This window comes from Nannobrachium achirus (assembly GCF_963921795.1).
Source record: "Nannobrachium achirus genome assembly, chromosome: 13".
Classification (NCBI taxonomy): Eukaryota; Metazoa; Chordata; class Actinopteri; order Myctophiformes; family Myctophidae; genus Nannobrachium; species Nannobrachium achirus.
The window spans coordinates 54660870-54679215 of NC_137833.1; the positions used below are offsets into that span (position 1 = coordinate 54660870).

At 43.3% G+C, this 18346-nt stretch overlaps 1 protein-coding gene across 1 annotated transcript; it reads left to right on the forward strand.

The window, feature by feature from the left end:
- Positions 1–8930: 8930 nt before the first annotated feature.
- Positions 8931–17364, forward strand: LOC308297445 (solute carrier family 25 member 16-like; the record flags this gene model as incomplete). The annotated part of the gene is made up of 6 exons (XM_080740851.1): positions 8931–9099; positions 12462–12583; positions 13910–13976; positions 14757–14919; positions 16267–16335; positions 17169–17364. The coding sequence occupies 6 exons, from the start codon at positions 8931–8933 to the stop codon at positions 17323–17325; spliced, it is 747 nt and encodes a 248-aa protein (XP_080596977.1). The 3' UTR covers positions 17326–17364.
- Between the last annotated feature and the right edge of the window lie 982 nt (positions 17365–18346).

The following is an 18346-nucleotide window of genomic DNA, read 5'->3' on the forward strand; positions in this document are numbered from 1 at the left end:
TGCTGTGTTTGCACATTGTTTTACTTCACCCAGCAGGTATGGGAGTTTTTCATCATTGGTCATATTTTCAAACTCTCCTTGGGTGGTTATGATCTGTGGGAAGTACCGGTATGTGTCTCTGATGTCTTGGTACAGGGGACAGGTGGTTAGAAAGTGTAGCTCAGTTTCCACTTCATTTTGTGTGCAGTGGGTGCAAAGTCTGTTTTCTCTAGTGAGCCAGGTATGCCTGTGACGTCCTTTCTCGATTGCAAGACTGTGCTCACTGAGTCTGTACCTAGTCAAGATTTGTCTTTGTTTTGGGTCGGTCACCTTGCTCAGGTATTCTGCCACTGTGTATTCTCTGTTTAGGGCCAAATAGCATTCTAGTTTGCTCTGCTTTTGGGTTGCTTCTCTCCAATGTGTCAGGTAGCTTTCTTTCTGCTGTTTTATAATTTGGTTTAGTCCAGTGAATTGTCTGTCTGGTGGCTCTGCTTGTGTTTGTGTACAGAGTTCCCGGACCAGTTGGCTGAGGGGGCATCTCTCTCTAGGGGTTCTCTGTGTGTGAGTGCCTTGTTATGAAGTGCATCTGGGTCACTTTCTTTTAAGTGGTTATACAATTTGAATGCTCTCTTTTTTATTTTGATTATGAGAGGGTATCGTCCTAATTCTGCCCTGCATGCATTATTTGGTGTTTTCCGCTGGATTCTGAGAATTGATTTGCAGAATTCTGTGTGCAGGGTCTCTATTTGATGTTTGTCCCATTTTTCAAGGTCTTGGTTTGCGGATGGTCCCCAGATCTCGCAACCATAGAGAAAAATTGGTTCCATCACAGAGTCCAGTATTTTTTTCCAGGTTTTTATTGGGATGTCTATTTTGATGTTCCTTTTGATGGCATAGAAAGCCCTTCTTGCCTTGTCTCTCATGTCTTTTACAGCTTGGTTGAAGTTTCCTGTGCTGCTGATGTTTAGGCCAAGGTATGTGTAGTTTTTTGTTTGTTCTAATGGGATTGTATTTAGAAAGAATTGCTGGTTTTGGCGGCTGGATCTTTTTTGAAATATGTGTCCCAGCGCGGCTGACGGCTAGTCATTGATTTTTTTTTTTTTTTCATTTTCATTTTCATTTTTTCATTCCATTTGAAAGCTGGGAATCATAGCTACAAAATGATATATTGGTTGTGGAGATTGACCCAACAGTTTTGAACATATGGCTTATAGAATGATGCCATGCTGAAATACAACCTTTGAGATATTCAAGTTCTAAATTTGGGAGGACCAACAGAATTATGTCCCGATCTCTCACATTAATTAAAAAAAAGTCTTATTTACATGCAGAGTTAAGCTCTGGCGTTTAATTGAAATGTAGCCTGATATTTATGACATGCTTTTGTGGCTTTATCACATTTTAGGGAAAAAAAAAGTAATTTCAGCTGTGGTCTAAAGTAGTGGCTTCCGAAATGACTGCCCCAGTGTCATGCTCAGTCACATATCATGATTTTAGTCTGGGAGAATTTGTGCAGGAGATCAAGTTGCTGCTGCAGTTCTTCTTTGGTTGGGGACAGCAGCAGCAGGGCATCTGCAAAGAGTAAGCATTTGACTTCTGTTTTGGCTAGGGTGATGCCTGGTGCTGCAGACTGTTCTAAAGTTTTTGAAAAATTCATTTATATATTAAAGAGAGTTGGACTCAGGCTGCATCCCTACCTAACTCCCCGGTTTTGGGGGAAGAAGTCTGTGTTTCTCCTATTTTAACTGCGCATTTGTTATTAGTGTACATTGATTTTATGATGTCATAGGTTTTTCCCCCGATGCCGCTTTCCAACAGTTTGTACCACACACACACGCACGCACGCACGCACGCACGCACGCACGCACGCACGCACGCGCACACACACACACACACACACACACACACACACACACACACACACACACACACACACACACACACACACACACACACACTTATCTCACCCCTCCTCCTTCTCTGTAACTCCCCTCTTTCCCCCTTCCTCCCTCTATCTATGTATCTATCTATCTATCTATCTATCTATCTATCTATCTATCTATCTATGTAAAGTATCTACTGTATTCCTTAATAATATATACATGGCATCTTTATGAGTTTCTTCATGTACCATTCTGTAATGTATTGTTCCTGTCTGATGCTTGACAATGTATATTACTTTGTGCCAACTAATGTATGCTGAAGTGTTTGTACTGTATGGCCGCTCCCACTATTGTATCTGTCCTCCTTAAGGAGGAGTCAATCTATGTATAAATACTTGTGTATTCTTCTATTCGGTGTGCTTCCCACTGCATGCCAGCTGTGTCTGACGTGTAGAAGGACATGCACCCAGACATATAGTATGTTTGCTACAGTAAGTTAGGCTTTGTCTCTTTGACATACTCTGTCAATGAGACAGAGTATACTTGTACTATGTTCGTGATAAATAAATACACCAGAAACCCGACCCAGTGCTTCTTATTGAAACAACTCTCAGCACTGTGTTTGCCTCCAAATCGCCCTATCAAAACAAACACTGAAACACAAACAGCATGGATTACACTGACCTACACAAACCCACGAGAATAATTTAGAAGCACTTTATCAGAAAATATAACTAGTAACACTTGTGTACTGTATGTTAATCTGACTTTAATATAAGCTATTGTTTTCTTCCAGGGCGTGCGTTTGTGGCAGGTTATTTAACATGGGATTTTGACAGCTGGTTTCTCCTCCTCTTAACGGAACGCTGTTCCGGCCCCAAATGTTTTAACGGAACGGGGGTTCCGGCCGTTCCGGCTCACTTTCACCCCTGTGTACCTTTAAACCACTGCAAAAGACGCTTGACCTGTTACTCTGCGCCTTCTAATTTATATCAGGTCGCACTTGTTGATGGTGACGTCACCAAGAATGCTGGTCCCTCATTGGCTGTTTATAGTGAGGTCACGAATAATGCTGGTCCCTGATTGGCTATAGGCATTTAACACAAACAGATACGTGACAGATACGCCACTGAACGCAGTACTTGCGTGCTCTGCTGGTGCAAGTGAGTTCATTCATATATTGTAGCTTCATGTTATGAACAGAACAGGTCTCTGTGCCAGTCTTTTTCTATTAATGCTCATTAGTTGAAGCAGGAGGTAAGAAAAAAGAAAAAAACAGACATGACTGTCAGTGGTGCACTGTGATGAACTGTGCACTCACCTGTCTGCAGGTGGTCTAATAGTCTAAATAACCTTTAGTTAACTCTAGAGCCTTCCCTTCCCTGTGAGCCCCATGCTGTGTAGTGGTTCTGTGTGTTTGTGTACATGTCCGTCCCCCACCCATGCTGGAGTAGGATTAGCAGTAGCAGTCCAAGTAGGGAATGAGACTTTACCCCAGGAGAAGTAATTTAACTATCTCTGGGACGAATGAGGGGAGGACGGAGCAGGAAATCAGCCGGAGAATCAGAGCTCCAGGAGTGGTATTGCAGTCGCTGAATCGCACTGTTGTGATGAAAAAAGAGCTGAGCCAGAAGGCAAAGCTCTCTGTCTACCGAGCAATGTTCGTTCCTACTCTCACTTATGGTCATGAAATGAGTTAGAGATAGGGTGAGAAGTCCAGTCACCCGAGAGACTTTGAGTAGATCGCCACTTTCGTAGGAGCGCCTCAGGATAGGCCTACCCCCGGAGCGAGTGGATAGTGTTGGTCAGGAGAGGGAACACTGGAAATCTCTGTTGGAACTGTTACCCCCGCAACCCGATTCCAGATAAGTGGTTGAAGATGGATGGATGGATGGATGGATGGATAGACCCTTGGCTTGAAGTGACCCCAAGAGACAAAAGAGATCCCTCTTCCTTGGAGAATAGGTTTTGTTTTCAACATGTGACTTGTCCCTTAATATTTGTAACAACTGTCTGTTTTGCCAAAGCACGGCCCGTCATGGGTTCGAGTCCCATTCCTGGTGACATGCATGTCTCTCTCCATCTCTCTCTCCCTGTTTTCTGTCCATCTCTGTATGCTATCCCCCCAAGACAAAACCCTAGTTTGACCCCTCGCATGCTACATAAAGCAGATTATTATAATTTCTATTTGTTTTATTATTATTATTATAATTTTTCCCCTGTATAGTAAAGTTAACGGCACCCCAACTTTCAGCAGCTGTCACAGTGTGTGTATGTGTGCACACGCGTAAAGGAAACTGAATTGCAATCTTTCAGATGTGTTTCTAGACACCTTTACAAACACTTTTTCCTTTTTTTTTGAGCGGTGCTAACCGCTCCTATAGACCGCTTAAAAAAAATGATGTCACAAATGATGTCACAAATGATGATGACATGAGTCCGCTAGACCAATGAAACACTTAGATTCTGTTGATCTGTCCATGATGTCATAGTCACATAGGCACCCGATTGGTTAACTCTGATTTAGAACGCGTTTAGGCCGCCTAAATTACGTCATAAAAAATTATTGAGCGGTGCTAACATTGAATTTCAAAATAGTTCATTTGAATTTCTCAATTGTATGAGTCATGTATTATCTATAATACATGAAAACAAACCACACTTTTAGACAGAGCGCTTTAATCACAGGGCCCTGTCTAAAAGTGTGGTTTGTTTTCATGTATTATAGAGATATCCAGCTCAAGACAATTTTGAAATTCAAATGAACTATTTTGAAATTCAAAGAATATAAATAAACAGCTTATCACAAATGATGATGACATGAGTCCACTAGACCAATGAAACACTTCGATTCTGTTGATCTGTCCATGATGTCATAGTCACATATAGGCACCCGATTGGTTAACTCTGATTTAGAACGCGTTTAGGCCGCCTAAATTACGTAATAAAAAAATATTGAGCGGTGCTAACCTTGAATTTCAAAATAGTTTTCATTTGAATTTCTCAATTGTATGAGTCATGTATTTTATTTATCTATAATACATGAAAACAAACCACACTTTTAGACAGAGCGCTTTAATCACAGGGCCCTGTCTAAAAGTGTGGTTTGTTTTCATGTATTATAGAGATATCCAGCTCAAGACAATTTTGAAATTCAAAGAATATAAATAAACAGCTTATGATAACCAACTCCATATCCTGGACACTTCATGGGAGCGAAAATACAGTAGAACCTCCTTCTCCTCTTTGGATCTGCAACTACTGTTGAATTTCGTACAATCGGTCTCTCATCTTGCCGGCCTTCTGGCTAAACTGGGACAGTGATCATGAAGGTGATACCTATAATAATGTCATGTTTGGCAGATCCTTGCGGATGTCAGCACTGAGTGACAGAGAGAATGTTTGCAAGATGTCTAGAATGTCTAGAACCACTCCACGGCAGATGTGGGAAAGTCTCGACCAAACAAGTCCAGTATTTGTCTGCAACTCTACAGATCCTTTTGTCATTGTGGTTAAAGTAAAGCAATAGAAACTGTGCATGACATTCCAGCTGCTCTTCATGCTCTTTGGTCTTGGGCTTCTCAGCCATCATTTGCAAGAAGACATCAAATATCGTCCCAACAGAAATAACACATGCCAGACTTGTCTTTTCGAATGACTTTGTCTTCAAAGTATCTTAACATGACCTTTCAGGGTCATTAGAATGCACTATCCTCATGTATTCTAATATTTAGGTACCGGTATGTAAACATGGCAAAGTCCAGCTTATGGTCCTTATAGTACCAGTACTCATCCAGACACCACAGCCCCACACAGAACACCTGGAAGGGGGCGGTGGCTCTCTCCCTGAAGAGCTCCAGGAAATCAGGCACCATCAACAGTTGGGTCTCTCCTTAGGTCTTCTGTACAGGTGGGTCTCTCCTTAGGTCCTCTTCCTCAGGTGGGTCTCTCCTTAGGTCCTTAGGTCCCACTTCTCCAGGTATTCTTTGTCTTTCTTCAGGTGATGAATAACACCGGTAGGTTTCCCCCGCACAGTCCTTTCCAAAGTTTCCTCTGCCTTCTGGATGCCGAGTCTGAAGTCGGCCACATTTGGACGCAGCTTCCGTCCTCTATGGTAAACAGCCAGTGCAGACTCAAAATCCCCCATGGTGCACAGTGCCTCTGCCTTACAGTACAATCCCTTGTAAAATGTCTTGTCATGTTTAAGAGATGCCTCAGCGTCCCTTAAAGCATTTTCTGAATCCCCCATCTTCAGGAAACATTTAGATCGCTCAGCGAGGCAGTCCTTGTCTTCCACCTTGAGCATTAATCCCATGGAATAGCTTTCTATAGCTTTGATATAGTGCCCCTTTTGGTACAACTGATCTCCCATTGCCAAATAACTTTGAAATGTCGGGAAGAAGGGGATGACCTTTGGTGGGACGACCTTTGGCGCTGGGGCTCCTTCCGTGTCAATCATGGTGGCGGCCATTTCAGCCTTTATGTGGTGCTCGCTGCTCGTGCGATACCAGACAATTGTGATCCGCTTTTGGAGAAATTACCTGTGTTGGTTTGACTGCTGCTTTTATATCCGTTACGCTGACGACAGATCTACCCATGACGTCATCCATTGCTTTGTGGAGTTCAGTTTTGAAGCCTTGATTTCGGCAAATTGGATGTACTGTAGCCTACATGTAGGATGCTGTCATCATGCCATAGGTGACCATATACTGTAGGCCTATTTGTTGTTGTTGGGTGGGAGAGTGGAACTGGGGAGACACATCTTTGCGATCCCCCATCTTCAAGAAACATTTATTTTAGATCATCCGACATAATGTTCAAGTGCCACGTTCCTTTCCCTACAGAGAGAAAGACAGCGAGAGGGACATGGAGAGATCTATTCAATATTCTTCTACGAGTCTCGGTATCTGAATCTATTTCTAGATGTCTCTGTAAATCTGTATACTACTATATTCTTCTGTATATAGCGAATTTATAACTAAATATGACGTCATGCCGTGACGTGACGTATCATGCTCGTTTCCTCGACAACACTGCCCCCGTGAATCCGATAACATGAGGATTCACAACGTACCGGTATGTTAGAGGTAACGAATGTTTCTTCTTCGCGTCTCCTAGTCCTGTTGCGTGGATCTGATGTGAATTATTCCGTTTGGGACCTTCTAAGTCTATGCTACTTCGCTCTTCCTTGAAGCAGATTATAAGGTTGGGGTGGAGTGGAGCTATGATGGGTCTACTCTATGCTGATGAGATTACATATCTTCAAGACGCTAGAAATATCGTGGTAATGTAGAATTCATCTTTGAGGTCTTGAATGTCATGTTGAACTATGAAGGTTGAGTAAGTACATCACATTTCCATATGCTACGTGAACACATCACATTGTGACTGTAAGTAAGCTATGTAGGTACATTGCGAAGAAAGGGCTTGAAATCAAAGTTCACAGTATATCATTGCGACCGTAGGACGCATTTACTACCAAAACCTCCACCGGCTGTCCGTCTGTGAGTCAATGAGTCAGTGAGTGAGTCACACTTTTGCCCTGCTCATATCTCCACAACCGTTGCACACACACTCCTTACCTGCCAAACTACAACCTCCAAGGACCCCCAGAGCTCCAGGGACCCCCAGGTCCCTGGGGGACCCCCAGGTGTAAATAAATGTCCCTCCGTGAGTGACACGTCACACATCACACTTTTGCCCTGCTCATATCTCCACAACCGTTGCTCCCATCCATGCCACATTTTGCACACACACTCCTTACCTGGCAAACTACAACCTCCAAGGACCCCTGGTGTAAAAAATGACCACATGTGCAAAAATGACCAAATGACCACCCCAAGTGGTGGCGCCCCCAGTGGAGGACCCCCTCCACTGCAGCTCACATAAAATGCCGTAACTCGGGCTAGGAGCGTCCGGGAGAGCCGGGGCCGGTACCTATTCGTCCGCCAAGGCAGCGCGGAGACCCCACCCCTCATTTCTCACATGGCCCTCTTCTAGCGCCACCTGCAGGCCGATTTTTAAAACACATTTTTGGACACTGCTCCTACAGTTTTTGCCCTAAAATCACGCAAATCGCTACACAGTATGTCTACACTCATCCCATCAACATGAATCTGTCCCATATAGCGCCACCTTCAGGCCGATTTTTAAAAAACACATTTTTGGACACTGCTCCTACAGATTTTGCCCTAAAATCACGGAAATCACTACACAGCATGTCTACACTCATGTGATCAACATGGATCAGGAAGATTTTGGAAAAACCCATTTTTGCCCTATTTGTGGAGATAAGCGACCATCTCCCGATTAGGGAGTCTTACTGGTACTCCCTAAATATTTCTGCACCGCTCACTTCGCACGGGTGCGATTTTTTAAATATCCCCTGACTAATAGTGACTGACCAGAGTTGACCATGGAGTAGATGGCTTGATCTGCAGGAGTCTGATCTGAAACAAATATAACAAACATCAAGTGTTACTATATAATGTACACGTACGCGCACACGCGTGCGCACACACACACACACACACACACACACACACACACACACACACACACACACACACACACACACACACACACACAATATATATATATATATATATATATATATATATATATAGCGAGAGAGAGATATAGATATATAGATATAGTGCTATATATACAGGCCTATATCATACTATAAACGAGCAAATGTCTGTCTGTCTGTCTGTCTGTCCGTCCGTCCGTCCGTCCGTCCGTCCGTCCGTCCGTCCGTCCGTCCGTCCCATGAGGAGGAGGAGGGGGAGGGGGAGGAGGAGGGAGAGGGGGAGGGGAGAATGAGAAGGGAGATGAGGGGAGGGAGAGGAGAGGTGGAGGAGGGAGAGAGGGGAGGGTGAGGAGAGGAGAAGAGAGGAAAGGAGAGAAGAGGAGAGGAAGGAGGAGGAGGGGTAAGGAGGCGGGACAAGAGAGGAGAGGAGAGGAGAAGAGAGGAGGTGGGAAGGATAAGGATTAGTGGGTCGAATAGAGGAGAGGAGAGCAGAGGAGGGAGGGGAGGGGAGAGGAGAGGAGGTGAGAAGGATAAGGATGAGTGGGTCAAATAGAGAGGAGAGGAGAGGAGAGGAGAGGAGAGGAGAGCGTATCAGGCAGGCAACAGCTAGCCACCAAGTCTACTCAGGAGCAGCTACTACCACCAGGAAAGCAGACAGCACCACCATCAGCCAGCACCACCATCAGCCAGGCAGACAGCAGCTAGGTACTAGCACTGTCTGTCTGTCTGTCCATCTGTCCGTCCGTCCGTCCGTCCGTCCGTCCGTCCGTCCGTCTGTCCGTCGGCTGAGCCTCCAAGCCAGCCTAGGAGCAGCCACCAGCACCAGGCAAGTAGGCAGGCAGCAGCTAGCCACCAGGTCTACTCAGGACCAGCCACCAGTACCAGGCAGGCAGGCAGGCAGCAGCTAGCCACCAGGTCTACTCAGGACCAGCCACCAGTACCAGGCAGGCAGGCAGGCAGGCAGCAGCTAGCCACCAGGTCTACTCAGGAGCAGCTACTACCACCAGGACCTGCCACCACTACCAGGCAGCAGTTAGCCTCCAAACCAGTCTAGGACCAAGTACCACCACCAGGCAGGCAGACAACAGACACCAGATCTACCTGCCACCAGCACCAGGCAGGCAGGCAACAGCTAGCCACCAGGTCTGCTCAGCAGCATCTACCAGTACAAGGCAAGCAACAGCTAGCCACCAGGTCTGCACAGCAGCATCTACCAGTACAAGGCAAGCAACAGCTAGCCACCAGGTCTACTCAGAAAAGCTAAGGTGACAATAGAGTGACAAACGTCACCAGATAGCCAAAGTGGGCAAATAGCACCAAACAGGACGAAACAAAACCAAAGAGCTAGCCAGGCAAGCAGGCAGGCAGGCAACAGCTAGCCATCAGGTCTTCTCAAGAGCACAAGACAAGCAACAGCTAGCCACCAGGTCTATTCAGAAACACTAAGGTGACAATAGAGTGACAAAGGTCACAAGGCAACGTTACCAGATAGCCAAAGTGGGCAAATAGCACCAAACAGGACCAAAAAAGACCAAACAGGACGAAACAAAACCAAAAAGCTAGCCAGGCAATCAGGCAGGCAGGCAACAGCCAACAGATCTGCTCAGGAGCAGCCACTAGCACAAGGCAAACAACAGCTAGCCACCAGGTCTACTCAGAAAAACTAAGGTGACAAAAGAGTGACAAAGGTCACAAGATAGCCAAAGTGGGCAAACAGCACCAAACAGGACCAAAAGGGACCATATAGGACGAAACAAAACAATCAACTATAATCTCCATTTGGGTCATAACAGAAAAGACAGAACCAAAGAGAAACCAAACAGAGAACCAGAAATCCAAGGAACCAGGACAGAAAAGAAGAAGATCACAAATTAGGACAGGGACCAGGCAGACAGGAAGCAGCTAACCACCAGACCAAACCAGAAGCAGCCACAAATACCAGTCAGAAGAACCAAAGGGAACCAAAAAGAGAACCAAAAATCCAAGGAACCAGCAGAGAAAAGAAGTGAATCAGAAATTAGCATAGTATAATATAATATGTAGAAAAAACAGTGATCGCATCAGTGATGTCATCAGTGATGTCATCAATTAATGGCCTTTTTCACGAAAGACAGACATCAATGATGTCAGAGGAGGAAGTGAGAGTAGGGAAGAGAAGAGGATGATGAAAGAAGAAGAGGAAAGGAAGGGGTAGAGGTAGAGGAGGGAGACCCCAGGACATCCAGTCTGAGGTGATGTTCAGTATTAGGCCAATAGAGAATATGGATGAAATCACCTCAGACATACTGGAGGTTGTGCAAACAAATATGGCTGTAAGTAACGGGGTAGAAGAGAAGAAGGGGAAGAGAAGAAGGGGAAAACTAGATAATTCATTAGCCCTAACCCTCATCTCATCTTCCTGAGAGGTCTGAGCAGAAGGAAGAGATAACAGTAACATTTGAGTCACATCTTCCTGAGAGGTCTGAGCAGAAGGAAGAGATAACAGTAAAATTTGAGTCACATCTTCCTGAGAGGTCCGAGCAGAAGGAAGACAAAAGATAACAATAACATTGGGGTCACATCTTCCTGAGAGGTCCGACAGGGTCATAACATGTAAGACAGAACCAAAGGAAACCAAACAGAACCAAACAGAGAACCAAAAGTCCAAGGAACCAGGAGAGAGGAGAGGATCACAAACTAGGACAGGGTCACAAGACCAAACGAAGACAAAGGGAAAAATGGACCGAAAGGACAAACAAAATGGAAATGAAATGTCTAATAAAAGAAAGATCGACAAAAGACAATATTGAAAAACCAAAGGTACCACATAAGTCCAGAATTCAAATGAAAGACCAATTATATATTGCAGATTTATCAACTGAGTTAAGAAGAGAATGGACAATCAAAGCATTAATTTTATTAGTTTAAAAGGTTAAAATGTATATTTTCTTTTTTCATATGGTAACAGGTAAGATAACGGGTAAGGACCTAGTATATATATATATATATATATATATATATATATATATATATATATATATATATATATATATATATTTACATTGTATATTTTATATATAATTATCCAAATAAATCTTCTAGATGATTTGATTAATTGAAAAAGCAAGGGATAGAATCCATTGTATATTTTATATATAATTATCCAAATAAATCTTCTAGATGATTTGATTAATTGAAAAAGCAAGGGATATAATCCAGAGGAACTGAATGACTTGTGCACTATTGTTTTATTGACATGAAGATGCTTGACCTGTGTTAGGTGTCTTACCGGTGCTGACAACATTCCTTGTAATTCACAGCTGCTAAGAAAACAGCTGGGCATCTCTGGACACATCCACCGCCTCATGGCCGGATCAATGGCAGGTCAATAATCAATAACTAATGATGATGATTAGGGCTGTCACGATTATGACATTTTACATGACGATTAATTGTCACTCAAATTATTGCGAATAACGTGTTTTTACTCAAATAATTGCGAATAACGTGTTTTTGACGTTGATAATTACATTTCTGTTTGGCTTTTTGGCTTTGAAATTGCACATGGGAGATATGACACATAACTTAAATATACAAATAATTTACTGACATTTTTGACATACTTAAAAAAGAACATTTATTGTGGGAATAGCCGATCTACAAGCTCATGCGATGCGACGAGTTGTGAGCTTGTAGATCGATAGATTTCCACTACTTTTTGAAAGTGTTTGTAACTATATTAACATTTCTCAACTCAAATAATTGCGATTAGATGATTATGTAATAATTGTGACAATTGTGAAAAACTGGATCTAATGTATTATTTGTGTGTTATTATCTACTCACAAACTCTTGAATACTTTTCATTAGTTCAATATTTATAAAAAGACAAAACAACAGTCTTAAACACCTTCAACTTGGTGTAGCTTTTGTAGGCAGATCTACAAGATCACAACAAGCTTGTGATCTGATGGTTTGACTACTTTTGCACCACACGGTCATACGGCCAAGTAACTGTATTTTTGTGTGTATCTGTATATGGTGGCGGACTATAGAGAATCTTTGACAGTTTGTGTGTTCGTTTGCAGGGATAACCGCCGTGATATGCACGTATCCCCTGGACGTGATCCGAGCCAGGCTGGCCTTCCAGGTGACAGGAGAGCACCGCTACACTGGCATCGCCAACGCCTTCCACACCATTTACCTTAAGGTTAGTGCTGCACCGGGGCAACGCCGTGCCAGTGCGTTGGCAATGCCAAGCAATTACAGTAGGTGTAGATTAGAGGTGTGCATTGGCACGACCCTCACGATTCAATTCTATTACGATTCACAATGTAACGATTCCATTCGATTCTACGATCGTGTTGCCTCACACTTTTCTATATCACTGCACAACATGGCTAATTTCAGTCAATACAAGCAGTGAGACATACTGAACATCATATTTTATTTTGAATTATATTGAAACCTTGTATGTCTAAAACCGTTCATTTTGTATTTATCATTTTAAAAATGATTTAAAACTAGTGCTCTACAAAAAAAACTAGCCGCTCTACAAGCACACAACGCCTCACGATGCGAGGCGTTGTGTGCTTTTAGATCTGCTATTTTCACTAGTTTTGTGCGATAGTCTTGTATGATGAAGCATGGCTTTACTATTTATATATAATTATATTTAGGCTTTGATTATTGATTATGTCAAGTTGCTGCATTGAATTGAATTGAACTGAATTGCGATGCATACCACTAGTGTAGATGGCAGACTAACGTCCTCTCTACGTTCACAATGAGTGTGAGATCGCAATGAGAAGTACTGTACAGTATCTATTGCATGTTCACAGCCCCTAAAGCCTTTTGAGCTGAGGAGTGCTTTGCATATGCGAAGTGAGGTATCAAACACGACACACGTGCATACAGTATCTCCTTGTTTGGGCCGTTCTGTACGTGACACTATGTAATTACATACAGTACATACATACAAAGCCAGACGTAGGAGCGATTAGCACCGCTCAAATTGGATCCGTGACGATGCGTTCCTTAGTTCCTTAGAAAAAAGCTTTGTTTTGACCGAAAATGTAATCTGGGAAAAGAATCTGAGATAAATGTATTTTTTTCCTCCAAATCCAATAACCTGGAAGTGAATGGTGCGTTGTATAGCAACCTAGCACCATTCATGCATTGGCAAAGAGCGCCCTCTAGTGTAATCACTGAAAACGTTGAAATGACAAGTTATCATTGATGGCAGTGAACCTTTGGATTTCAAATGAGGTGTTATTATGTCAATTCATGGGTTGCATTTGTAGTCCACACCAGCCATGTTGAGGACCAACACAGGTGTCCTAATTGGCATAGAACATTAGTTCTGTGCCAATCATACAAATTGAAAAACCTGTGTTGGTCCTCAACATGTCCGTTTAGGACTACAAATGCAACCCATGAATTGCAGTAATTGTGTTAAGCAAGTTGTTTATGTCTGCTCTCTGTAAAGGTATCTTGGCCTGGTGTGATTTAGCTGTTATTTTGTTTTTGTTTCAAGGAAGGAGGAGTCAAAGGGTTCTACAGGGGACTGACCCCGACAATTATCGGCATGGCCCCCTATGCAGGTCAGTATCGGTCACTCTTTCTTAGATGTGTTCTAAACCAGGGGTCTTCAACGTTTTCAGGCCAAGGACCCCTTAGTTGAGAGAGAGATGTAGCAGGGACCCCCACAACCTTTTCATAGATTCCCTAAAGTCTCATCGTTTGACAGCACATTTGTCAGTGTATTTTGGATTCATGTCAATTTGTGTTTTCAGATATTTAACCACTTGAACCATCGATATTTAATAAACTTGACCTTTCGCTCTGTACATAGTCTGCTCTTTTTCCCATCTACACCAAACTTATTTGCCAAAAATAGCCGATCTACAAGCTCACAACGCCGTGAGCTTGTAGATCTGCTATTTTTGGATAAAGTTCTCAAATATGGACGCTAGGGTTCAAGTTATTATGTTAAAAAGTTATTATGAAAAAAGGAGGAAAAAAAGTTTCTATCACTCAAATGATTTGAAGGGCCCCCTGTAGTAACTCTGAGGACCCCCTAGGGGTCCCGGACCCCCTGTTGAAGACCCATGTTCTAAACCACTTCTTGAACCCTAGCGTCCCAATTCTGCGGGGAACACTCGCTGTCTACAAGCGTGGACGTTTGTAATACAGTGCCGTCTCTGTACTACAAATAAACAAGGGTTTATGTGGTTAAATAAATTATGCATTTATATAAATGTTGCATTTATATAGAGTCTTTATCCAAGGCGCTTTACGGTGATTCTGAGGACCACTGCTTTAACTGATACACTTTACCGTACGTCCTCTGACTGTCACACTGTCCCTGTCCCTTCCTGCAGGCTTCTCCTTCTTCACCTTTGGGACATTGAAGAGTCTGGGTCTGACACACTTCCCGGACCACCTGGCCCGCCCGTCCTCGGACAACCCCGAGGTTCTGGTCCTCAAGCCCCAGGTCAACCTGCTGTGTGGGGGCGTGGCCGGAGCCATCGCCCAGACCATATCGTAAGTACCGGATAGGGACCGGTCCGGATCCGGATCCGACACTGAGGAACCCGGAATCGGTTCCCATTACATTTTCAGTGGTGGGGAAAAAAGTACTCACACTTAAATGAAAGTATCGATACTGCAGTGGAGAAATACTCTAGTAAAAGTCTGGAATTCAAAATGTACTGTATGAAAGTGTTAACACATCGGACGCCCATGTGGTTTTGATGTCTTTAATTTGCTGGTGCCCATGGCAACGCGTCATTTTACCTACCGGCGAGAGAACTGGCGAGAAAAGTAATCCGAGTAAATGTAATCCGAGTATGTCCTGTTTATTTCGCGAAAATCTTTTCTTTCAGTCAGGACCGTTTTTTATCATTTCTAAGCCACAGTGTTTGTGTTACGGCATGTAGAAGAGGCTGCCGTTTTGAGAAAAAAATGAAAAAAGGAAGAGAATCCGGAGAAAACAGCATTTTTGTGCAGCCGCTAAACAGGAAGTCAACGAGACACACAGCACGTCCGGGTGGCGTGATTTGGAATTGCACACGCGTTCTGGGCAAACCCCGCCCATGAAGCTTTTGATTGGCTGAACCGGCGCTAGGGAGCGCTCGTTTTTGGTCGCTTGGACCGCACGGAGGTGCGTTTATCGTGGGCTTGCCCAGGCCTTACGGCCTGGGCATAAATATAACGATTGCATTCACCACGGCTTCGTAACTCGCGCGGCGCTCCGCCGGCCGCTTGCAATGTCGTGGACAATAATCAAACTCCTCCGCCCAGAACTCATGTGCAATTCCAAATTAAGCGGCCGGGTGACGTAATTGCGCGCTGCATGTTGGGAAATGGAGTTTGTTTCATCACCGCGGTAGCCAAGTGCAGTAGCTACAGTACAGTATAGTTTACTGTACAACGCGTCAAACGCGTCGTGGACCTCCAGCGACATCAAAGAAATTGACTTGTAGACACCACGTGGGCATCCGATGTGTTAATAAAAACAAAATCTAAAAGTAAAAGTACAAAATGTTTGAAAATAGCAGTTCTACAAGCTCACTTGTAGATCTAGATTTAAAATAGGGCTAAAGTAATGCAAAGTAGTACTAGTAACTTTGCATTCAACTTCACACAAGGTACCGGTACTTGTTGTTTGTCATGTCTTATGTTATGTTATGTTGTAACTACAGTACCATTCATGCATTGGCAAAGAGTTTAACTTAACTGCCATTTTAGGTGTGAACCTTGTATAAGCCCTAAATGGGTTTCCTTTCTCACCTTATGTTTGTGTCTTTTAATAATGTTACCTTTGTACTGTGCAAATAAATAAAACTGAAAAAGAATTGTTTGTAACGTGATTGTTTCTCCTCTGTCCAGGTACCCCCTGGACGTTGCCAGAAGGAGGATGCAGTTAGGAACAATCCTCCCTGACTCTGAGAAATGTCTGTAAGTACAGCTTGACATCCTATGTCCTACTATTTATCTGAGTGCCAGTGAACTGTCTATAACAGTGGTTCTCAAACTTTGACATTTGACTTTGACTCCCTTTAAAATTGACAGTGTACATAACTGGTCCATTTGGTTCCATTTGTACACACTGTCACAGTTACAGACTTTTAAGGGTGAATTTAGACCCCATACCTAGAGAGCCTTTGAAATCCACTTTGAGAACCACTGGACTATAACAAGCTCATAATCATATCCAGTTGGTGTGTGTGCGTGCGTGCGTGCGTGCGTTGTGCTTTTTAACTATACCTGTAGATAACCAGAGAAAGGATTATTAGTATTGTGTGCGTGTGTGTCGTTAATAATGTCATTCACTCGAAGATCCTATATGTCTGCACAAATTAAAGCAAGATTCCCATTAGGGCTGTCACAATTATTACATAATCGTCTAATCGCAATTATTTGAGGTAATCGCAATTATTTTGCATAATCGTCATAATCGTTTCCATGTTGAGAAATGTTAATATAATTTTTAGTTAAAAACACTTTCAAAAAGTAGATCTACAAGCTCACAATGCACCGTGATGTGACACGTTGTGAGCTTGTAGATCGGCTATTTCCACTATCAATGTTCTTTTTTAAGTATAAAATTGTCAAATATTTATTTGTATAGTTAAGTTATGTGTCATGATTGCCATTTGCAACTTCAAAGCCTAAAAGCCGAACAGAAATGTAATTGTCAACGACAAATAGACAATTATTTGGGTGACAGTTAATCGTTATGTAAAATGCCCTAATTGCCATTCCTTTTGTTTTCCGTTGTACACGAATAGAACGCTGACGAAGACGCTGAAGTACGTGCACAGTCGCTACGGGGTGAAGAGAGGTCTGTACCGAGGTCTGTCCATCAACTACGTGCGCTGCATTCCCTCCCAGGCCGTGGCCTTCACCACCTACGAGTTCATGAAGCAAGTCCTCCACCTCAACTAGCCTCTCCCACGTGCGCCTCCAACCGCCGCGCTCACCCTCACTAAAGGGGTCTTTCACTTCTAAACAACTTCTGGGGTCCTCTTTTAAGTACTCCACTTTGCGTGCCTCCCAGACTGTTTGTGAAGTAGCTCGCGCACGTAAGCTGAAGTATACGTGAATCTGAACCCCAGCAGTGTTTTAAAAAAAAAGAATACCCCTTTCAGACAAGATTCACTCGCTGTCTTTGTGCTGAGACATAATATTTGGGCCATTTTCATATAAGCAATATGCTCAGAATGAGCATGTGATAAAGTCCTCATGATGAAACATGTTGGCTTTATAAGAACTTAAACCCTATATGCTTAAACCCTATATACTTTGTTGACCCAGGACCCTATAGGGTGTGCCAAATGTAGTTCTAAGAGCGGCCATTTCTTGGGTAAACACAGCCTTACACAGGTGTTCTGATTAGACTATAGCATTAGTTCTATGCAATCAAACAATTGAAACACCTGTGTTTTTACCCAAGAAATGGCCGCTAAGGACTACAATGACGTAGGCGCTGGCACACACTATAGGCCCCTTTATTTATTTTCCTTCTACACCAAAAATAGACGATCTGCAAGCTCACAATGCGCCGCGACACAGTATTGCAGATTGGCTATTTTCGCTGAACGTTCGCCATGAACGTCGAGTTCAAGGGGTTAACAAATACATTTCTTTCTAGTGCTACAAGTGGCTTTTTTTGTAAGTCTTCCTGATTATTCCATGCGTTGGTGAGGTGGATCTGTTTTGCTGCGATTATGCAGCAGATGCACTGTCCTCTCTGCTACCAAAACCACCCATAATGCACTGCTTTCTTCCAGTCATAGTTAGTGTCATGTGGTCGGGTCCACCGACTGTCTTACGACGGACGGTCTGAGTCGCACGTCAGCGTTTCGCCAAAGAATTCCGGGCAGGCTTCGGATTGGTTGGACTTTTAACGGAAGACCGCCATTGGACTAAGGAGGTCTGTGGTGTCTGTTATGCATTTTACCGTGCA